Source organism: Megalops cyprinoides, chromosome 1, assembly GCF_013368585.1.
Source record: "Megalops cyprinoides isolate fMegCyp1 chromosome 1, fMegCyp1.pri, whole genome shotgun sequence".
In the NCBI taxonomy this organism is placed as follows: Eukaryota; Metazoa; Chordata; class Actinopteri; order Elopiformes; family Megalopidae; genus Megalops; species Megalops cyprinoides.
Genome location: NC_050583.1, coordinates 29,738,402 through 29,762,442, shown reverse-complemented (window position 1 = coordinate 29,762,442; position 24,041 = coordinate 29,738,402). Strand labels below are relative to the sequence as shown.

The window sequence follows — 24,041 nt, the reverse complement described above, 5'->3', positions numbered from 1 at the left end:
CACATATCACCCCTCCCCCAAATAAGATCATTTACAAAACACTGACTCTCAAAATTCCAAAATAAGCTTTTTTTTTCATAATTGTAGTTTGTAACAGTTTTTTTTTTTCATACAGGACCTTATTGATGCTGAAGGAACGACGGAGCAAAGACCAGTGAGGGACCAGCCTCCAGTCTGCACCCACGTACACATTCTCCCTTTCTCCTCCCACTCCATCCCCACAAGCAGCTGCCTCACGGGACCCCATCAACAGTATTGCACATTACATAAGGATTCTTACATCTGGGTCAGCAGACGGGAATGGGTACTGACATCAAAATGGAGAGAAGATCCCGGTTATTTAAAACATGTTTTGAAATCTAAGACGCATCCCGTCGCGCATACAGTATGCACAATACACACAGTTCAACCTGTCTATGATGTTATGTTTGTAGTCTTGACTTGAAAGGCAGCTGATAAACCGCCGCTCTTTCTACTGTACATGACAACTGAAATTAGCATGTTTGGAGTCACAATGCTGTGCCAGTAATAAGCCTGTCATGCAGACACTGCCCTACATGACGGTATATCGCTAGACATGTAGAAATTAACGCATGTCCTTACATATACAGCCAAACACTACACTTAGATAATTAAAGACTCATGGGGGCAGCTAAATTGGTGTATGTGAGTGTATCAGCTTGACAAAGCTTGTTTGGCCAATAGGACGTTTCCGGCCCCCACTGCTCTCTCACAACCTTGTGAGGCTTAGTGCACTGTGTGATCTACAGCAGAGCAGCCCAAATGATCAAACAGGGATAGGGGAAAGTGACAGACTGACCAACAAGGTACTGCTCACCCATCCCACAGGCCCTCTGCAGTACACATTGAAAACTGCACCCAAAACACAGCACAGCTCGACATGAGGACGGAGGGCAGTGAGGCTGCCACTGAGCGGCGGAAGCCTCAGATGCATGCACATCGAGGAATGCATCTTATTGGTTCAAGGGGGGGCGGGAAGATGAAACACAACTCACAACAGGTGATTGGCTGCCCTTTTTACTGCGTTTTAAAAGGCATTGTCTGAGGTCCAAAAATGCTGGGTTATTTCTCCTTTCATATGATGACTTCATATCTTTTCAGTTTCAGATAAATTCTACTAAATGTACAAGGGCAATAAAATTTGTTTCAGGCTCTGAGTAAACATTGTTTTAGGGGCACTTAAACAGTACATTTCAAAAATATAAGGCTTTGTACATGAACAATTTTACAACATACTCAAAAGTCAAATATGGACAAAATACTTCTACTGAAATCATAGGGCATGAGATTCTGTGACACTGAAAGAAAACTAGATAAATCTATGTTATCCAAGTGCAATCCCAAGTGAAAATGAATATTTATAAATACATGTATTCTTCTGAGATGGCAACAAGGGATACAGACAACATGAATCACAAGAGGGCCAAAAAACAAATGTAGAAAACACATCTGTCTTCAAAAGTAAACATTTAAGTAAAGTGAAGTAAACAGCACTGGGATTTAATACCACATCTGTCAGAATGCCGTCCTTCCAAATAGCAGAACAAGGCAGAGTCATAAATGGCATTAATCAAAAGACAAAGTATTTTCAGAGAAAATGCACTATATGAGAACGTGTGGCATTTGAGAAATTCATCTAAAAAAAAAAAACAAAAAAATCAGGGTTTCTGACATATTTAACTTGATGCAAATGACATTTACTCAGGTTGATACATGCACTGCCCTAATTTGCTCTGTCAGTTTAATCATCCCACATGTTCAGTTTGCAGAATTGACCTGCCAGTTTAAATTTCTGATGAGTGGGATGGCAATTATAATTATTTCTGCATGTTTAAACTTTGTCGGAGTTCACATTTTAAATCTCTATGCCCTTTTTACCAACTAAATAGCTCCAAAAATGTCATTCAGAATAGTTTATACCAGTCTGTATTAAAAAATCTGAATATTAACACAATGTTGAACTAAAAACATACATCAGGTAAGGTCAGGCACAGGTAAAGCAAAGGAAGATACATTTAAGAATAATTCTATACACCATGGTGGGAAACAAAAGTAAATAACAACAAACATAGTTAGGAGTCAACTGTATTTGATTGGTCTTGATTAGAAGTGCAGCAATTAAAGAAACTGGTTCACAACAGTAGTACACAAAGACAAGAGCCTCCAGTGATCAATGGTGATTTCTTTGGATTAAAATACTAGAAGGGGTAGATTTATAATGATCAACATCAAAGAACATTTGTTCTTAGAGAAAACAAAAGCCCAGTCTTTCAAAGATGACAAAGCTTTCCAAGGCTGAAAAATGGGCTGTAACAGGAATTTTTCTGTTTACCAGGAGTAAAATCTTCAACAGTGCCCTACAATATGTAAAAGTAGACAAGGCAGAAAAATATGAATTTTTAATATGATCATATTTCATGATGATATTTCATGCATCAATGTTTACAATTCTTCATACATGGGTTCAATGTTTTTTCACTGCTCTTGTTCTAGGGTTGTTTTAGGAAAGTGCTTTTACACCAGAGATGAATACATGTGGTTGCACCTCCAGGGATTTCTAGTGTGGGAGGTACAGAAGTCACACAGAAGTAAAGCAAAACTGTACATGACAGAGTTAGCATTCACAAAAGCCTCTTGACCTTTTGTACTACTGTGGTGACCCATACATGGCATGGCGTTGAAGATGGGAAAGACGGCACTTGAAGTATGAATCCCATCACACAGACCTGCTACCACAAAGGAAAAGGTAAAATACCTGCAAATCACATCTAGATAACCTACACTCTGGATTGTCTAAGGAATTGTCTTCTACTCAAGGCCATGGGCAGTGGATAAGTGCTCTCTGTTGTACATTCTTGTCTCTCAAAAGTAGCTACTAAATACTGTTAAGAACACTAGAACACATTTTCCCTGTATTCTGTTGTGTAATACAATTAGTCATACATATTGTGTGCTGTCGAGTTAAGATCCAGCAACATGATTACGCAACATCCTCAACTTTAGGTTTCCTGATTTTTTTTTTCTTCAGATATTATTCACAGTTTTATAAAGCTTTTCTTTTAAAAATGTTTCGTAAAGATATAGTACACAGAAGTAAAACAATGCAATTTATATCCTTATATGTTCTATACACAAAATAATGGGCTCCCTTCAACTCCAGTTCAACTTGAGTCTTGCAAAGGTAATTTTTTAGCTCCAAGTCTTAAGGATCATAAATCATGAAATTGAATGTCCTGGTAAATCCCACCCCCCCTTTTTTCCAGGGTTGTAAATTGGAGAGCTAGTGTTACCTTTAATGCAAAAAAAAAACAACAAACCAAAGAAAATAAAGAGCAGGCCGAGCTTTTGCACAGTCCAAAAACATAGGTTTGCTCCAGAGCTCATATTGGATGGAAGTGGAAAGAAATGTCTTTATCTGTTCCTTTCAAAGTGCTTGAATCGAGTCTCTGACTCTGTCCTCAAATCTGGGATTAGTGTCTTGATAGGCATTGCTGATGCTGTAGTCTGGTCAATGGCAGAAAGTCAGGGTGAGACAGGACCGGGACACATCTGTCAGTGCTTATTAGAAACCTTTCTTCTTTAAAGCACCATGATATTTTTTTTCCCCCAGAAGGATGCAAGATGACAGCAACGATGATGATGGTGATGAGGACGATGATGTCATCTTTCCTGGTGGGTTTGTTTTCTCAGTTTAACGTGCGTTGTCACCTCTGATTAATTGCTTTGTAGGCCAGATGTCGGGCCCCGGAAAAGCCGGAGGATCGCTGTGTGCGGGCCCTCTGGCCTTTGAGATGCACGGTCCCTTCTGAGTAGTGTCATGTCGGATTTAGGTTTTGCTGGTGGTGGTGGTGGTGGTGGTGGTGGTGGTGGTGTCAGTGGCGGGTGCTGCTCCACATCTCCAGACCAAACAGGGTCTCAGCTGCGCACATGTGCTCTGCCTCACGGATGTCCGGGACGTTCTCCTCACGATGTCGACTTAAGTTACGGCTCACCGGGGAGTGAAGGAATGAACGTGGTGTCAGTCTCACCACCTCCTACTTACTTTCAGCTTGATCGATACTAATGATCAAAGTCTTCTTCACTCCACCAACTGCTTAAAACATTCTCCTCGACAAGTCTACTGATTTGCCTTCCCGAGGGCGGCTATTTGCCAGATGAATGTTACCATACCTCCAAGGACGTTTCTATTTGAGATTATATATATATAGTGAGCTGCCATTGACTTCATTTTCACTCAGTCAAATAAATTCCAAATCTCAAGGTGATATGTCGTTATGCCCTGGGTACTAATGGTTCCAGAGGCACATTTAGATTCTCACCCAGAACAGAAGTGGATGAGGATTCTCTGTCTCTGATGGGGTCGCATATAACACCTCCACATCCCTAAAGACGCTTCCCTTCACCACAGCGCCCTACGAACCTCAGGAAGGCTTCAAAGTCAGCTGTGTCCTTCAACAGCAAGTGGATTCACTCATTACAACCCAAAGCTCCGCTCCTCCCGGTTGCCCGTATTGCATTCTTTATTTCTTGAGGATTGTTTGCCCCTCGGCTGTGGTGGAAAATGAAGGCTGGGGGAACTCTAAGAGGACCTTCAGCAGATGACCGGAACTCCGTCTGTGTTGAAGATCATCCCTGTGGTAGGCTCATAGGTTCCGGCCAGGTAGTAAAGGTCCTCGCTGTCCTGGTACTTCTTGGTTTTAATCATCTGTTCGTACTGTTCCAGACTGACCACCAGACACTTGTGCGAGACTGTCTGCACGTCATTCTCATCAATGTGGGAGGACTGGTACAGGGCACGCTGCGTGGCAGAGAAAGACAGTGTGAGATCTTCCTCATACAGGGTTGTCCATGTGCATAATTATACTGAGATGAGAGGTAGACACACACACACTTCTCACCTCCATAAAGTCCTTCCTTTGGTTGGAGGGCTGCAGAGCTGCTGGGAGCCCCCTTGCAGATTTCTGATCCCAGATCTGCCAAAAGTCATTGATATCAGTTAGAGAGCAAGCGTCTCTAGTGGTGGTGAGGTTGGAGTAAAGACAGAGGCAGCGGGTAACAGCCTAACAGACCCCCTTGTACAAATATCTACTACCTCAAAATTAAACAACAGACATTACACACATGAAATGTACACCTCTCTTACGGCGTTCCCTCTCTGTCTTTGAGATTAGGTTCCAGTTTTAAGAAATGAGAGAGTATGAGAGAATACAAATTTGGTTGTCATGTTTAATGAGAGACCAACCTTTCTGTCATGAAGCTTCTTCCCGGGGTTGGTTTCCTCTGGGTGGTAGAACCACTTGACCCGGACCACCATGTTGTTCCCCCAGGACTCCCACATGCTCTGGATGCGGCCGATGTAGGGCAGGTTGGGTCTCCCAGCGGACAGGAACACTGCGCAGTCTCCAATGCGGATCATTTCCTTCCCCCTCATGATCGCCTTGTAGAACAGCTTCTTCGCCTTTCCTTTCATTCCTCGCCTCTGCAAAGCCACAGTCAGCCTCTCTATTAAACTTTTTAATGAGCTCAAAGGAGCCGATTTCAAGAATCGAACCTGCTGAATAACTTCAGTTACAGAGGAAACAAAGTAAAATGTTTTTTAACAGTATCAGTGCCACCATTTTGAATTTTAACTTTTCATGGGGATAAAGATTTGTAAAGATCATAAAGATCATGGGGATTAAACATACTGGCAGCCTAAAAAGCAGGATGAAAAACAAATATGTTTCAAAAACTGAACCTCACCTGTGTGGGCTTCCCAAACCATTTCCACAGCTGCCTGGCTGGGAGAAAGGCCGCGATCTTGGGCCTGTTCTCCACTGAGGGCAGCCTCTGACGCTTGGCCAGCTCCTTAGTGGTGGGGAGGTGGATGCCCTCTCGTTTTTTCGGGCGGCTCTTGCCTTGCTGCTGTTTCTGCTGCTTCTGCTGTTGCTGTGGTGCCTTTTGGCTCTTGGCTGGAGAAGGAGATGAACAGGGAGATGGAGCAGAGGCCTGGGGCTGGCCAGGCTCTTTTCCCTCAGCCTGCTGGGGACCCTGTTGGGCTACAGAAGAGGACTGGGGAGCAGCTGTGGCATCTTCGTCTGAGCTGCACGAAGAGTCCTCGTCTGTCGTGGTGGAAGAGGAGGAAGAGGAAGAGGAAGAGGAGCTGGAGCCAGAGGAGGAGGAAGATGACGACGATGAGGAGCTGCTGGTGGAGGAGCTGGAGGAGTTGGAGGAGACGGGGCTGGAAGCCCTGGAGCTGGCGGACCTGGTTCCCTCCTGTTTCGCCTTTTCCTGCACCTGCTCCTCTTCCTCCCCTTCAGAATCTGAGCTGCAGCTGCTGCTGCTGCTGCTGTTGCAGTTAGACTCCTCTTCCTCATTCGCCTCAGGGTCCTTAACCTTTACCAGGCCATCTCCACTGCTCCCCAGCATACCAATGCTGTAGGTGGACACAGCGCCAACCTTTGGACTCTCCTTCTCCTTCTCTGGAGCTTTGGTCTTGGTTGACTTCTGTTTGGTCTCCCCTGATGGAAAGCTGCTGTACGTTATGCCCATCACCGACTTGTTTTCCCTTTGGGAGAGACTCTGATCCTCCATCATCATCAGGGCTTTTGTCTTCTTGGTTTTAGGGGACATCACACCTTCATGGTCCAGTTTGATGAGCACCTCCGCCTCAGGCTGCTTTCTTTGTGTCTTTGTTCCAGGACCTGTCTCCTGGAGCTCCTCACTCTTCCTTCCCTTCTTGACTGATTTGACTTTTCCCGGGTTGCTGCTGTCACCGGGAAGAAATGAGCCTAGTGAACACGACAGGTCTTTGTAGATGTCTACTGAAAGGACTTTTCCATAGAGGGGGGTTGTGTAGGATGCCTGTGGCTGGGAGCTGACTTTGGCTGGAGCCTTGGCAGCTTTCTTCTGTGGTTCGTTAGGCATTGGCATGGACAGGCCAGCGGTGTTAGCCTGTTGGCATTTTCGGCCTGGTCTCCTAGATGACAGAGGCCGCTCTGGGGTCTCAGAGAAGGCAGGCATTTCTGCTTGCTCATGATGCTCTGGAACAGATTCAGGGGCTGTGAGAAAGCAAGAGGCTTTTTAAAACCCAACACAGACTGGCATTAACTTCAGTATGGGGCGTTATGATAAATCACTGTCCTTGTTCAGGAAGAATGACCTCTATTCTCACAAGCTATTTAAACATAAAAATGAAAGGTGAAGTAAAATCGCAATTTTTTTCATTCCTGAATATGAACAAGCTTTTTAAAGTTAATCCTTACACCCCTGGATTGTGATTTCAGTTTAAGACATGGTAACTTAAGACTGGATTCTACATTACATTACATTGTCATTTAGCAGACGCTGATCGACTTACAGTAGGTTACAATTTCATCCATTTATACAGCTAGATATTTACTGAGGCAGCTGAGGGTTAAGTACCTTGCACAAGGGTACAACAGCAGTGCCCTAGCGTAACACTGACAGTGTTTCTCATGCATGTCTTACCAGGTTTGGGCTTTGGTTTTCTGCCTCTTCCCTTGCTCTTTTGAACAGGTTCTTTTGGGGTCTGTGAGACTGCTTCCCTGTTTTCAGGCACATCCTTACTGGACTTCCTGCCACGTCTCTTTGTGCTGGGCACGAGTAGAGCTGGAGACGGCTCAGCACCTGTACAAAGGCACCCGCAGAGCACGTTCAGAGGGGGCCTTCACATAATTACCAAATTAACTGGGTGCTTGTGCATTTGCAGGGCCCAGTATTTAACGAATGAATGAGCGTATTATTTATTCATAAACTCAGATTAAAATGACCTCAGTGGAAATGTAGACCAACACCGGAACGCTGAAACTTCTCGGATTCAGGACTTCAAAATGTGCACTCAAAAACTGCTAAAAATGACTTTCGGTCTGCAAATGTCAACCATAAAACCAGAATGAAAAATAAATCTCACACTGTCTAATCAAGAACTGTATGCCTGGACTACAAAGTACATGGCTAATGGTTTTCCTTGAAAGTTTCATAGACATTTTCTCACCCAACCAAATAACCATTAACACTTGGAATACCTTACTATCTTCACAGCAGGTCTACTGATACCTATGTTTTCTTTAGTCAATCATTAAAAGCACTACCTGTGAGAGAATTTTAATCACAAGCATTAGAAGTTTGACAAGCTGATAAATTATAGTAAATGCCATCAAAGGTACTTCACTGCTGGATTTATAAAAACACATTTTGTTTGCAGTATTCATCACCAGGCTTCAAAAGCCAAAGCAAACAGATCAGCAGCTGAACTGGATCCAATTCAAACAGCTGCGTGTATGCTGAGTTTACATTACTTAAAAATTATTTGAATGTTTCAGTGAAGTTAAATGAATTTCTTTTAAGGGAATTGCCTTCAGTTTGTGTGTTTTTCTCTCAAATATTTGCTTGCGCCCACTTTATGAAATACCCACACTGAATCTTGTAGTCGGGGGGTAGCAGCCGAATGTGCGACAGGGGAATTCTTCCCGTGTCTCCGTCGTCAAACTCCACAGCTATTAAGTCATCATCCACGTCCACATCAGGATTTCCTGCAATCACAGGGAGGGGGCAGCTTTTGAAAGGGGGAAATTAGCTTTTCCTTCAATGGCTCGATGGTTATTTGAACGCCTCCCGCTGCACCTGGATTCCGAAAAACCTTCCCGCGAAACCACGAAACGAGCGGCCGTGATTAAATGCGAACGCGACGGGTGAATGCAGAGTAAACAAGCAGCCTGGCTGAAATGGGTCTGTGTGTCTGTGGGGTCTGCAGGGGAGAGACGAAGCTGTGATCCCGGCCGGTAAATGTAGAACACAGAGAACAAATGTGAATGCATGTGGTCCGAGTCCCCTCCTATCGGACGGGAGCACACAGACACACAGAGAGCGGGGGATCTCCACAAAGCCCAGCCTGTGTCTGCCACTCCTCCAGAGGGAAAATTACCTCACCACACTCAAATACATAGGGCTGTTCTACCTTCCAGCTCCCCCCAAATCCCAAGCAGTATGTGTGCAATCAGAACTTTAGCATGGGCTCTGTATTCCTGCCCCAGGTACACCGCGATGAATGGGCTCTCTTTGTGAGGCACAATCTCGGCCTCCCTCTCTCCCCCATAGGTCCAGAGCACACACAACCACACAAGTGTAATACAGTGGCCGTTGTATTAAGAGAGGAACTAAATGAGTCTTATTTTTCTCTCCGACCTGACAGATTACCATCCATGGCCTCCGGTCTAAGAGGTTTTTTGGACCGTTTTCCAAATAACTATCTCCTTACGTGCAATAACGTCTCCACAGGGAGAGCCCCACACCAAGCTAACCACATCGTCCTTCACCCCGGTGTCACTATGCCCCAGGCTTGCTGGGCTTCTAATCAGTCCATTAACGTACCTCTGCTTCTGCTAAACTGGTGGAGAGGTGCCTTTGCATTTGGCTGCTGTGTATTGAAGGCCCTGTTCTGGATCCATGCTGATTCAACATGTGGTAATACAAAAGGGGTCCCCAATCATTTACAACTAGATGAAATCAGAGTGTTTTATTTCAATTTCTTAGTACATTTTATATAATGATGCAGACGCTTTGGGATGGAAGGAGCAGTTTGATTACAGACAGAGCTTTGTTACACAGGAAGACAAAGGCATGCTGAACAAGATAGTTTAGGGGTTTGTGATGAGGGACAGAATGTTGTGCAGTGGCTGTAGCACTGGTGTTTCCATCTGAGTCCGAACTCAGGCTGCCACTACACCCCTCTTCATCGGATCAACTCCAGCAAAACTCTAGGCTGCAATCTTACACACTCTGGAAGTCACCCTAAATGGTAAGGCAGCATAATATTGTAAAGCATGCTGCATTTAGGCAGTAGCCCAGCAAATGAATAATGTAAGGTAACATAATGAGCAGGGGAATGCTCTGCACTGTGTGTGACACACAGGGATAAGGGGGGTTGTGAAAGACAGGTGACATTACCTCTGACGACTGTCCCCGGATACAGACAGCGGTACTGCTGGCTCCAGTAGGCGGCAATCCTGGTCCCCTCAGGGAGGTACCTGACAGAGGGAGGCTTCACGTCGATAATCTAGGGAAGAGCAGCAGAGCATCAGAGATCTGAAATAAGCACACACTCTCAGGCAGGGAGGCTTACCAACAAACAAAGATCGTAAAGTGCTCCAAAACAAGAAACTCTTTCTCAAAATGGATGTATACCACTTATGAAAACATCTGACACATGAGAGATGGTTAGCAGTGGTTAGGTTTGTCTTCACAAAGCATACAGTGTGCATTATGAAATCAGAGGGAGCTCTGCATGCGATCGCTTTGAGGGAAAACAACTTCTAAAAAGCTGTCCCAGAGTGCCTTGTGTAGCCTTGCCAGGTTTTGGCAAAGGAAAGCCCAGCACAAACCCCCCCCCCCTCCCCCCACCCCCATCCCCTTCCTCTGCCCTCCCTGATCACCTCAGCAGACATGGGTGCTCACCGCTTCCTGCAGCAGCTGCTCCAAGCAGTAGATGTGAGGCCTGTTTCCTCGCTCCCCCTCGACCACCACTCTGTATCTGCAAGGCATGACCCAGTCATCAGCACACAGCAGCCCCACCATGCAGGGTACGGGGGGGGGTGGACAGTTCCCTGTGGACAAACTCCCCCTTCCGTACAGCTTCACAGCTCCCCAAATGCAAACCCTCCGCTGCGAGATGAGAAGCAATCGCAGCAAAAAGGTCATAATTGAACTTTTTTTTTTTGGTTAGGAGATACACTCTCTTTTTATTTGATTTTATTGATGGAAAGGGTAAAGCTGGGAGAATTTAAATAAGCTGAGAGCTCAGGCAGCTTTTATGTTAAGTCAGGAGTCCTTTGAGGAACAAACAGAGCTTTGAACAGTCTTTGAGACACAAAACCCACAAGCATCTGACTTCAGCTGGTAGCCTTGCTTGTGCATTCTCCTTGGAGAACTGGGACTTACAAGGGTGCAAAGATTGAGCTTTAGGGTGATTTACAAAAAAACTGAGTTGCCTGGTAAATCTGTCCTTTTGAATAACTTTTTTGTTTTCCAGAAGACGGGGTCATTGGAATAAACAGAATATGTTCTTTTTTTACATCATCTAGTCATAGTAGAACATATTTCAGTGGGTGTTGGAAAGACCCTAAAATAAAGAGCTCTGGTAGCATGGCAGTGAAGACTTTTTCTCTGAAATGATTTTCTCTGGAGACATGAATGAAGTTGGAATTGTCAGGGTGAGAATTCACAAGCCTCTAGTGAATTCTCATGGAACCATATTAGATCTCCTGGATATTACTATGCTGACTTATTATATAATACCCATTAAAAACAAACCAAGCCAATAAGAATGGCCATTTTCTTTTCCAAAATAGGAGGGGGAAAAAGAAAAAATATATATATTTTGAATCACCACAGATTTTTCTGAGTACCTCATTTCGTTCCCTGTCAGGCACAACATGTCGAGGAATGACAATAAAACATCCTTATCCTTATCCTTATCAATTGTGCTTTTTCTGGACCCTCAAATGAACTATTCTGACCTGTAAGGTTTTTGTGGGACTAGTACTACCTTTACTGGCATGTTCATGGGTCAGCCTTTGACTGTTTTCAGCTGGCTTCATGGGCATGTTATAGCAGGGGAACAGCATTGCACCAGCTGTCAAGGACTCAGACAGGACATGTGGCATTAAGCAGCAGTCCAGTTACTTTGATTAAGGCCTCTGTGTTTATCCAGCCCCCCCCCTCTCTAAAAACTCCCTACAGCAGCAGGTCTCCTCAGACTGCTGGTTCTCCACATGGCTGGCATGGTAGGCTGGAGGGGTCTGCTGGGGATTGAGTGCTGGTCATGTCTACAGGCTCTGGATCATTTCAGAGCCCCCAGCCCAGACCAAATGGGCTATCTGATGTTTTGCTGTTCTCTGGGGGTGTGGCCTCTGCCTGGTAAGAGGCAGGGTCAGTCTGTAGAGCAGCTAATCAGAGCGGAGGAATACTCCGCAGAGTCGTGTTTCCACAGGCCCTCGCTCACCATGGGGCACCAGCACTGTTTAACACATCTTTTTGGGGAGACGGGGATGCAGTTCTCTCCATCCGCACAGGGTCTCTGGAGTTCTACCGCTAGACACTCGATAAGGCCGTCTGCCCTTCCGGTCCACAGAGAGACATTGATGAGACCTGGAAGGCTCATTTCCAGCTGCTTTTTAGAGACGATACTTTACTCTTTGAAAGAAAGAAATACTTTCTCAAATCCTTTTTTTTTTTTTTTTTTTTTTTTAGGAAAAGCATTGCATCAGCACGCTGGGTTTTGTGTTGCTTATCCACAACGTGCCAGTGTGTGGGTTACAGTTTTCTGTCTGGTGGCATTCAGCTCTGTGTTCACACGGCAGCTTGATTTGCAGGATTTTATCATGCTTTAATTGAGTGAGAAAACAGCTCTATAGAGACAGACGCTGGGATTTATCTCTATAAAGAGCATCTAGTTCCCACTCACACTCATTCCTTTGACTGATTATGTCCACAGCAAGACACAACTGATGTTATAACAATTACTTTGAGACTACAGCAAAAAAAGAGCTCTTTTCAGTAGTTCACAGATGAGTATTTCTATGCATAACAGTCAATGTGTGTTCACAGCTAATCATGTTTGTCAGTTTATTGACACCAGAAACGGTCAAGGGGGGTCCACCGTACAGTAATGTGACTTGAACAAGCATCTTACCAAAAAATAAGAAAACAAAAAGGTGGTGAAAAAAAAAAATCTGGTCAGGAGCAGTTAACTTACACATGCTGACAAGCCAGTTTTAGATCAGCCCTTACATCTACTGCAATGGAAAGTTAAATGTAGCTTAAGGGCAACAGCAAAGAATGGGAAAAACATTTAAAAAGAAAATCTCCAAAGACTGGCACATCTTTAGAATTTTAAAGAGCAGCAGCAAGGACTTTGGCTAAAATAATATCACAGGCGGCCAGAGAAAAGCAGGCACACTTGAGATGGTTATTAATGCATAACGGCCTCCATACCATGAGGAAGTAGGCCACCTTCGCTCACGTCATTCAAGACACCACAGCACCGACCCATGCACCACGGCACCAAAAGACGGTCTATGGTCTTCCACACAATCACTGAGGTACTGTACCAGCAACCCTACAGGGGCTGGCCAACACCTTGGATCTTGCATAGTTCACTGCCCATAGCATTGAAACAGACTGTACTCTTTACTTGTTTCAATTGTGAAGTACATTTTACCCACACTTTAAAGTGATGTGGCAAAATGCATAATACATATGTGATATGTTGACCATTGTAGGTATAGAAACACAGACTATTAGATACAGCACTTAAATGATTCTGATCGTGGATTCTGACTGAAGTTGCGAAAAATAATCACTTTTGTAAACCGTTAAAATCGAGATCTGCAACTGAATAAAACAAATATTACAGGAACAAGAAACGGAAAGAAAGGCTCAAAAGAACAGCCCATTAAGCATGAATAAAGGTCCAGCACTGACTGTATGACCGTCATCCACAGCACATGACAAAGACCCGCCATTCCCAACTTGAAATGCAACAACTGCAACTGCAAAAAGATAAGGAAATGCTTTGGCCCCCTGGAGTTTGGAGTTTCAATTCACTATTGATCTCTTTAATGCTGGCTCATTACTAACTCCAAAAGGGGACAACAGTTCGTAGATATTTACTTTTTGATGCTCGCAGGTTTATTGATCTTCTCGCCCAGACAGATAGATAATTCAGTCATCCACAGAGGACAGCATTCGCTAATGAAGACCAGCACACACATATACATTGTCAGAGCATCATCCTATTACACCAGAGAGTGCCACCAAGAGGGATTTTGGGTGCTGTGTAGCTTTAACATGTTTCCTGGAATGCAGTGCAGACAAACTAGTGGCCCGCTCGATGCAACCTTCATTTTCAGCTAGCACCTGTCTCTCTCTTCTCAGCAGGGATATTTAATCTTTACAGAACCGGTTTTCACTGTCACACTAAACCTTCCACCCTGAAGCGCTGGGGTTAGGGACTGAGAATCGACCAGCCTCGAACAAAGGGGGGTATTTTTACTGTAATACAGTCTGCGGAGAGGAGGGGGAAACTAAGCCAGTAAAGGATGAGGAGCAGATGCCATATTAATCCTCCACAAAAGGAGGGGGGAGGTTCAAACACCTAAATGATAAAGTGAACAAAATATAACAGCAACCACTATATGAGTGATTATATGAGTGACTATGAGTCTGGTTTCCTGGACTCTACAGTAACATTGCACATTAAGGGAGTATGTCTTAGAGGGGCCAGTCTGAACTGCAGACAGCTTCACCCACATCACGGCAAATCACATTAAGCTGTGCTCAAATGCCACTATAAACACATTCAGTTGCATATGTCATCAATGCCCCAAACTCCGGGTTAAAAAAAATAAAATGGATATGGTTCAATGTCAACAGCTCAGTGGGAGGTATTGTCCATATAGCTCCGTACTTTCAATTGCCTCAAAACACATTTGGATTTCTGCATTTCAAAAAAGAGAGAAACGACTGCATTTAAAACCAGCACCAGCACTCACTCAGTGGCTCAAGGATGTTGAATCCATCCCAACTCGCGTTTCCAACACAAGCCAAGAGGAGAGCTGAAATGCAGGCAGGAGGCCACTGGGAGATGTGTTTTTAATGGAGCTGCCTGGAGGACAGTGGAAACTATTGTACGGTTCACACGGAGGACGTGGTGTTTTATAGAGGACAGGAGATGTGTCCAAGGGGAAGGGAGACGAGATGTGCTCAGCAGATGCTTTCCACAGCCTTTTTCACAGGACAATTATTTCCCTCTCTCTCAGAAAGAGGCTGCATGTGGGTCTTGATTAAAGCAAATTAATAAGACGACAAAGGCAGTAGCTCGGAGGTCGTTAACCAAAAACCAAAACACAAGACTATCAGGTTTCCCTGTGGACTGGGAACGGGTGCGTTTCTGTCCTGCGACAAGGTTCCTTCACAAGCGGTCCAATTTCTGAATTTCCCCATGAATGGCTAATTAACCTAGAGTCCCTTTAGTCTGTCAGTGGCACCATATCAAAGAGCAGAGCCTCATCCCATCTTAGTGTACCAAACCCTAAGGGAGTGTATTACAGTGTCGCCTTTCCCTCACAGCGCAACGAAGACTTCGGGGGAGATTTCTTACATGTCTGGCGAGTGGACGGTGTTGACGTGGCCCGCATACAGCAGCTTGTCGTCCATGGGGATGAGGACTCGCAGGCCGTCCTTCAGCTCGTCCTCGTCAATTACGCAGTTCCGTGGGGCTGCGACAGAAGAGCGCATTCACAGCTTAGGAGGAAGTACCGAGACACCGAGAGCGTTCTTTAAGCCCGTTAGCCCAACAGCACTGCTAAATTATACCGCAGCAGTGCGTGTCGCATTTTTATCATTTTACATAAGCGTCCCCTGGGGACAGCTTCTTGATAAAGTAGTCTCATCACAAGCCTTCTGTTCGGGCGCCTTTTCCTCCATCACGTTTGTTGTGTATTTTTACCTACTGTTCTTTCTAAATTGCAACAATTCCTTAGACGGTCATTTCTGAAATTTCATGCCTGCCCCTACATTAGCGTAGTAAAATAAACTGGAACAAAGGAGTTAATATCCAGGCACAGCACTTTTCTTCTGAGTTGCTTTAGAACGCTGCAGGAGACAATACTGACTGATTAGGCAGAGCGTTGTGGTATTGGTATGCATGACAAACCGTCTGGCCAGTCTGACTGAAAAGGCAGCTAATGAATGTTCACATATTTTATGGTGTTGTTTATGTTAACACCATTTAAATTGGGTACAATACGGTAATGACTCTGCAAAAAGGGGGGAAACCAGAGCAAAGCGAATCTGTGTAAAGCCATAAACAGCAATGTGGTTGGGTGTGTGGATTGGAGGTATGGCTTAGGGTGTTGGCTCACCTGGTGTGCAGGGCCTGTCTGGGGGTGTGCTCAGGGGGAGGTTCTCATCCTCTGAGAAGCTGCTGTCCTGACTGGGCTCAAAGTCCTCATCGGCAGCCATGCTCTCCATGAGCTTACTGACAGCCCCTCCCTTCCCCCGAGCCTGCTGGGTAAGAAACAGAACCCACATACACAACATACACACACATACACACACACACACAGACACACACAGACAAACACAAATATACAAATCAGGAATGTATTCAGTGAACCATGTCTGAGCACGTTTCGAGGACTGCAGTCTGTTTATTCCAGCACACCCCCCACACCCATTTCAAAGTGACTTTAGAAGCCGAACACAATGCGTTTCTCACTCTCCTTCTAAAATGGAGAAAAACCTGTGATTAGATCTAAATGCATTGTCCCATGTGGTCAATGCGATCCCACATTTAGATAATGAGATGCACCATATGTTTACAAAGCAACACTGAAGGTGGACAGAAAGGATGCACAAAAAAACCCACAGTTTATTTTTTCTCAATCAGCCGAATTCCAAAGTGGTGTCTGTGGACTAATTAGCATTCTCGCGCAGCTCCTGCTCCTTGTTAAAGAGCTGCTGGTATTCAGCACCAGAGTTGCACTGTGCGGGAAGGAGACTGGTGATGGACAGGTCATTTAAATGCATTGCTTTTCCCAATGGGGGGATGGGGAGGGCTTCTGGACGACCAGGTGAATCCAGCATGAACTCCCATCTGAACTGCCTTTTTTTCCACAATTCACACAAAATCCCTTTCAATCTGATGATTGTGCTGTGAATAAGTCCACTTCCCCACACCACTCACTCACTCCCAATATGGCTGCATCATGCACAAATCCCTTCACCTGGAGCAAAGAATCAAGCTGTCTAGTGGGAATTCACTGGAATAAAGAACTGTTAAGACTATCATTATATCAAAAAAGAAAGAATCTATGCTGTGGACATACTGTAATGTCTTAAAGAATGAGCTTGAAAGGCACTCAAATCTGCAGGTCTGCTTATGCTTCCTAGCCTCTTGCTGCTACTGCTGTGTGTGTGTGTGTGTGTGTACCTCTTTTTTCACCTCTCTGGGTTTGGGCTTGGCCTTGATCCTCCGTGCAGGGCTGACCGGCGAACAAGGCAGGGACAGGCGGCTCTCCGCAGGGGGGCTGGCAAGCTGGGGGGAAGGTAGACACAGGGGCATCTCCTTACCCTTCTTCTTCTGAAAAACACCAGAGGAGCAAATGTCATTGTACCAGGGCATGCGCTACCAAGTACAGCTGTTATCGCATCCGCCTGTTACAACAGCTCCACAGGAACAAAACCTGCATATTTACAGAGGCATTTAAAATTGAATTCTTGTTTTTATCTGGTTTCAAACAGCTCTGTCAATAGACAGGTGTTTATGTGAGGTGGAATAGCGCTCTTAATGTGGCAGTATGACACACAGAGGGAAGCTCTAATTCTGCCATATAAAAGGCCGGGGAAAGAATAAACACAGATCACTGGCAACTGTAGGTAGGGCAGCACTAGCCATCCATTAGTGTCCCATGACATGCCACACTCAGCGGGAGGTGAGCTTGTACTACAAATGTTCCAGGACACCTGCTGTGAAATATGTGCTCTAAGCTGATGCTGAGCGCTTGTGCTGTGGGTGGGGGGAGCAGAGGAGACACACGGGGTGTGCGCTGTGTGGCAAACAGGGCTAAGTTATCACAAGCAAGAAACAAATGGCACCTTGGCGACGTCCTTCACCTCCTTGGCCTTGGCGACCTCCTTCTTGGGGCTGTGGGGTGCGGCCTTAGCGCAGCGCGTGGGTTTGGGCGCGAGGGCCGGGGGGCTCTTGGGCACGGGGGACACCGGTGTGGTGGTGGTGGCGGCGGCAGCGGCGTCGTGGAGGAAGATGCGCTCACTCCTCCTGCGCGTCCAGCGGTCCTCGTCGCTGGCCTCCGCGCCAAAGTCGAAGCAAAGCTCGCGGGGCGAACGGGGCTTCCTGGGCTTCCGGCCCCGCTCCGGCGCCTTCAGCTTGCCGGGGCTGGAGTCCTCGCGCAGCGAGCTCACCGGGGGCAGCAGGGGGAGCTCCGGAGCCGCCCGCTTCCCCTGCAGCAGGGAGGGGAACTTCTTCCTGATCTTGACATCACTCTCCGAATCGGTGAACTCAAACTCCATGCCTGGAAGAGAGGAGCCGAGGGACGGCTTGTCAGGTGTGTGCCTAAGAAAAGGCCGTTTTATAAACGCTGGCAAAATATCAACACGCAGAGCCCCCTTTCAGCACAGCGGCTGCCATCAGCATCCGGCCACCATTTCCTTCGGTTCCTTTCCAGAATATTAGAATGGCAAATGACAACAGGGCCCCCACAGTGATGAGTGATCCTCTCACATGCAAGCGCACACATCTGCTACTGAGACAATAGCAGACGCGGCTTGTTTCACCTGATGGTTTTTAACACCCACTTCAGAAATCCCCCTCGTCAAGTGTCGGACTCAGGTTTCATGAGTTAAACAAAAACAGATTAACTGCCAACATACAGCCGCATTAAAGCGGTCCACACTGTCACAAAAGAAGAGCAGATCATAAACTGCATATGCAAACTGCAAAATTAAATCACATATCACACCATCAGCCTACAATTGTGATTTGAGAGTGAAATACTAAATACAAAAGAGTACTTTAAGTACATGTTTTGCAAGTGAAAAATGCTCATTTAATAACAGTATCAGCAGCACCTTGTGGGACTGAGATTAAAGAAACTGATGCTATAAGGTTGTGTCTTATGTTGGCTTCAGTTGTGTGGAGGGATAACTTGCATCCCTCTGGACATTCATAATGTTGACACCACAGCCAGCTAACTCTGTGGCATTGCCTTGTATGTGAAACAGCCCAATACTGGGGAGGCAGTGTAGCATATTGGGGTGACAGTGTGACATAGTAGGGTGGCGGTGTGGCGCAGCAGTAAGCTTATAACTGAAAGGTTGCCAGTTCAATTCCTTGCTTGGGCACTGCTGTTGTACCCTTTGGCAAGGTACTTAACCAAAAAAGCTGCCTCAGTAAATATCCAGCTGTATAAATGGATAACGTAAAAGTTGTAACCTACATAAGTTGCTCTGGGTAAGAGCATCTGCTAAAATGACAACAATGTAAGGTAATTATCTAACAGAAAATCTAGCATTTAGATCATATCCACAGCACAGCACCTTCCTGTATTATTGCTACAGAAGCAGTGGTCTCCTCAGTCACTCCTGCCATTACTGCCATAGTCCGTTTCAGTTCAGGGGCGACCTCCACTTCCATTTCGTCGTCGCAAAGAAAATACACTGGGATTTTTCATTCCCCTTTATTCCACTGACTGATCAGTCTGCTACAGTGCTAACAAAACCATGAGGCCAAAAGAGACACCTCACTGATAGCCCATCTGTATTTATAGGATGCCATTTAGTGTCCCCAGTGTGCTGCCCCAAGACCACAGAGATGTCATCTCTCTCTCTCTCTCTCTCTCTCTCCCTCTTCAGCCTGTCTGTCAGCTCTGCATGTCCCCTCCCTGTCAGAGGCTGATCCTACAGTTTCCTCAGCCAGATGTGCAGTTCGGCCCAGGCTACCCCCCAGCCTTGCTTATCCTAACAACAACAACAGCTCCACTGTCTGCACGGAATTAAGACTTCAGCACCAAAACCAGATGTGAGGGGGGGGGGGGGGGGGGGGACCAGCACTATGTGTGCACTTATAAACATTGTCAGGGGTATTAATTACGAAGACTGCATCTCTCCTCTCTTGGGCGCGATCCACCGCTTGTGAGCGTCGGCCTTGGCTTGAAGAACCTCCCCCACGGTGGCACGTTTCAATTCTACACACGGAAACCACTCACGGGGGAGGGGGGGGGGGGTCCGCGGCAGAGATGTACAGAGCAGAAAATTGAACAGGCGTCTCCGCGAAGCCAGGAACTGACGCATGTCTATTTTTAAAGTCGCGCGGCAGCAGAGCGATCGCTTTGTGTTTGCCGCGCTCGTTTAGTCTGTTGCACCTAGTCTGAGTCAATCTGCTCCGGTTCCATGCGTTGGGGGGTGGTGGTGGTGGCGGCGGCGGTGGTGGGGGTCAGATGCAGATGATATTCATAAGAAACACAATGGTATGTACCAAGCGATGCCACTGCCTGTATCTGATGATTCATTTTAAGTGAAGAAGCAGCGCTGGACAGAAATAGCTCATTCCCAATGGAATTCATATTGAAAATGGAACCAAGTTTCATCAAAAGGGCAATTGGGAAGTGTAACATGGACACGAGGTGTGGGTTAAGGCCATACTCAACTGACAGAGCAATACAAGCATGTTAGACAAAGGCAGCAGGGAATGATCAGGTGGATCAGCACAGTCCTTACCCAGAAGGCTCTGCCTCTCTTCCTTCTTCTTGGGCTTCTGCTGCATGATGGGAAGAGGGGCGGTTATGACAGGGCTCGGCGCCGCCCTGGCCGCAAATCGGGCCAGGAGGCCCAGCCCGCTTTCCTCCAGTGAGGGGGAGCTCAGTCCATCACTCCCGTCCAGCTCACAGTCATACTCCTCTTCCTCATCCTCCTCTTCATCATCATCTTTTTCTGTGGAGTAGTCTGTGGATGGGGAAAGAGAAGGGTGTCAGCCAAAAGCATGGGATGGGAGCACCCATCTCATTGCCCTAACTGGAACGAGAAATGGAGTTACATCAAGCAAAAAAAAGTTTTACTTTTTTAATATGTAGCATTCAATTAGACTGAATCCTTTCATCCTAAATTATAATATAAAGGCTAAACCTCTCAGCAAATATAGCTGTTTAAAATGCATGCATGCTCTGTCATTTCCTTTATTCAAAAATTGACAAATTCAAACTGATAACCGATTACTGCAATGCTAGTTTGAAATAAATAAATGTTTCACTATAGCCAGTTCATAACTGGGTTTGGCTGATGTGATCACAATTTGCTGGGGGGGCTTTGCTAGATGTATTTTAAAAGTAATCATAGGAACAAAAAAAAAACATGCAAGTCTGCATAGTCATGCATAACACATGTACACTGAAACACTATGTCACCTACAATAAATCCTGACATGCATTTTCTACCACACTACCAGAGAGGGTCATTTAAGTAAACTTGCTCACTGCATGTGTCACTGTGGCTCTCATATGTCACAGTAGATGCTGCATTTAGCCAGGATAAAATGCTTCCGCATTTACGCAGAAGTCTGCTCGCCACTAATAATAAAAAAACGATTAAAGAACGAGAACTGAGCTTGATTTAATGCGGGAACTGTGTGACAAGCAGGGTGGGCAGCATCTCACTGATACGGCAGAATTAAGAAGAATTAAAGCTGGATTTTTATTCAGCGTGCTGTTTAGCATCTTCCTCAAAATGAAGGGCTGGGGATGCAGGGCCGCAGATACAGCCCGGCCTAACGAGAAAGGCTGGCAGCGTTCCCCTGGCGATACAGCTGAATGAGCACAATAATGGAAAAAAAAAGAGGACGGAAAAAAAAAAACATCTGCTGCAAGCAGAAATCCTGACTAAAGAAGACATAAATTATTAACAGTTAATTCTGAGAGGAGCTTGTCAAATGGGAGAAAATGGGGGACCAAGAAAAAAAAAATCTGTCAAGCACCTTCCAGGACTGACTGGGGGAAAAGAAAAAAAAAAACAAAAAAAAAACAGTAGGTACCCACTCCCTCCACCCCACACATTTACCTTCATTAGCAGAGGAGGGACACGTTAATAGACAAAGACAGAGGCACATCTCAAAAACACAAAGATACCGCAGCCCGGTGCAGTAAACAACTTATAAAAGCAGGGGATATGCTGGTTTGATGTATGAGAAGTGCAAGAGGTTGAAAAGCAGACAAGGACACAGTTCTGTGCACATAGTTAGGTTGAGACAGCACAGGCTTGGCCACAGAGTATGTTAATTAGCAACATCCAACAAAAGCAGTCAAAGATACAAGATGCGGACGGAGACAGAAGCAAGGCCCGAGACGGGACAAAGCAGGCTACGCGTGAGCAGGTCTGCACAGCTCCTGGGGTTTCTCAGGTGCTCAGTCTTAGAAGCACAAGGGTAACCCATGCTGTCTGGAAGGGCTTTTGGAGGATTAGGCCTTCTTCAGCCATGGTTCAATCTTTAATCTAATCCTGTACCTTATTTCAGACTCTCTTACTCTCCCTCTAAATGCAACAAGCTTTAAAACCCTAATGTTGTAACAGAAGATTAGACATCCTCCTCTAAATGTAGATTCTATGAAAAAAGACAGACTGTTTGTATTGTTTTCAGGGCTGAGTTCAGTCTTATTTTACATCATACATTTTTAGGATCAAACTTAGAAAAATATGTTTTGTTAGGCTCAATTGCTTCCCCTCGTGGCAGAGCTATTTTGACTGGCAATCCACAGCTACGTATGAAGAGCTGAACAGAAAAAATGTGGCTATTTTAGTACACCTACAATTTATGGTATGTATTTAAACTTATTCAAATAAATGGCCTGTCTACAGATAAATCTGTGTAGGCAGTGACGTGCAAATGCATTTTTTAAATATAAGCTTGTTTCATGGACAATAAAAGGATCAAATGTATGAGGCAACCCAGTTCTTGCAGACCATAAATTATATTACTCAACACATTTTGTTTGGAGAATGACATTTGCCCTGATGTTGCAATGAAATGTTGCAGACTTTCAGCATTTATTCAAACCAAATGCAAGTTTCATTTCCTTATGCTGTTTTCACATCCTTTTTGAGATCCAAAAAACATAAATTCAATAGGAGAACTGAGTCAGAACAGGGTATTACTGCTTTGGAGAGATAAGCCATTGAATGAAATGACTACCAATAATCATAGTGAATAGGGAAGGCTATTACAGTACAAAAAAACAAGGTAAACTGTAAACTCAAAATTTAACTGCATATTCAAGGAGGACACAATGCACACTCTGCCTTAAAATGTCCAGTGATATTTTTAACAAAATTCTTGATTTCGTGTATAATAAGCCTGCCCTTGACTGATGCTCTTGACAGATTTGAAGATGTAACCATGGCTTTGGGCACAAAATTTGGCAAGACCATATTTGTAAAATATCTTAAACAACACAACACTCAAAGGCCTCTGTCTGCCAAAAATGAAATGTCACAAATCACCTTATTTTGTTTGTTCTAGAGGGACAAACCATTAGTAGAGATGTTAAGAAATGTCACATTAAGAAAGGGTGATCGTCCTACCTACAGAACAATGTTCATGCCTCAGGTGACATGGAAAGTGACCTCGTGCTGCGCAGCTGTCTGCCCTACTCCCAGCCAATCACTTTGCTTCTTTTTTTGCAGCAGGATGAGCGAATGCACAGACCGATACAGACATTCAAAAGCATCATGGGTAGGAGAGGGGAGTCAGAGGTGGAAGGGTGGCCAAGCAGCTGCAGGGAGAAAGCAAGCAATCTAGAGAAGCAGGTTATTCATTGTTTAGTAAACAGGGAAAGCCATTGATTGCCCTATTGTCCAAATATCCCTTAAATATAACCACAGAGTGGCTGATTGACTATGCACAAAACAAGAACAAAAAAATCATCACAGGCATATTGCAAACCAAGGAGGACTTCTGGACACAGTTTGTCACTTCATGGCAAAGAGCACTTTTCTGAAAACATTGCACTAGCCACGGCATGAGGAAGCCCTTTGCGTTATACTTCCATAAAAATGCTGATCTACCTCCCATTGTCTCTGTTGCACCTTGGCTCTAAATCCATCTGCATTATTTATCATGCTCATTTCATGGACCTCACTTCTTGCTGGGTTGTCATTACTTGGTAATATCCTCTCAATATTGGCTCACATTATAAGGGCATGCTGCAAAATTAATCTAGTCTCAGAATCTTTCAATGTAATTTTCAGATTAAAAATAAATCACCCATTATCATGTTCGGTTCTGTTTAACTCTTTTCAAATGATACCTATGGGTTATTCTTTGGAATATCATCAGCGGTTCACCCTACAGTTACCATATCATCTGACATGTATACCTCAGTAGATCTTGAATTAATTTGACATTTTCACAGAAATAAAAGTAAATGCAATTTGGAAATTAACCTTATGATTATTTA

General features: G+C 44.9%; 1 protein-coding gene across 11 annotated transcripts in view; it reads right to left on the bottom strand.

Moving 5' to 3' along the window:
• Positions 1 to 3,873: 3,873 nt before the first annotated feature.
• LOC118793950 (trinucleotide repeat-containing gene 18 protein-like) overlaps positions 3,874 to 24,041 on the bottom strand; it is a 69,892-nt gene continuing 49,724 nt past the window's right edge. For 4 of the 11 annotated variants that reach the window (XM_036552059.1, XM_036552050.1, XM_036552068.1 and 1 more), the window contains 13 exons: positions 20,317 to 20,541; positions 17,680 to 18,113; positions 17,015 to 17,164; positions 15,945 to 16,089; positions 15,182 to 15,299; positions 10,477 to 10,552; positions 9,970 to 10,078; positions 8,439 to 8,555; positions 7,492 to 7,650; positions 5,764 to 7,061; positions 5,264 to 5,500; positions 4,920 to 4,994; positions 3,874 to 4,819 (listed from right to left, as the gene is read on the bottom strand). In XM_036552059.1, the coding sequence (XP_036407952.1) occupies positions 4,613 to 4,819; positions 4,920 to 4,994; positions 5,264 to 5,500; positions 5,764 to 7,061; positions 7,492 to 7,650; positions 8,439 to 8,555; positions 9,970 to 10,078; positions 10,477 to 10,552; positions 15,182 to 15,299; positions 15,945 to 16,089; positions 17,015 to 17,164; positions 17,680 to 18,113; positions 20,317 to 20,541 (3,350 nt within the window). In that variant the 3' untranslated portion in view covers positions 3,874 to 4,612. The remainder of the gene's footprint in view (positions 4,820 to 4,919; positions 4,995 to 5,263; positions 5,501 to 5,763; positions 7,062 to 7,491; positions 7,651 to 8,438; positions 8,556 to 9,969; positions 10,079 to 10,476; positions 10,553 to 15,181; positions 15,300 to 15,944; positions 16,090 to 17,014; positions 17,165 to 17,679; positions 18,114 to 20,316; positions 20,542 to 24,041) is intronic. The other 7 variants (XM_036552078.1, XM_036552129.1, XM_036552086.1 and 4 more) reach the window with 5 other exon arrangements.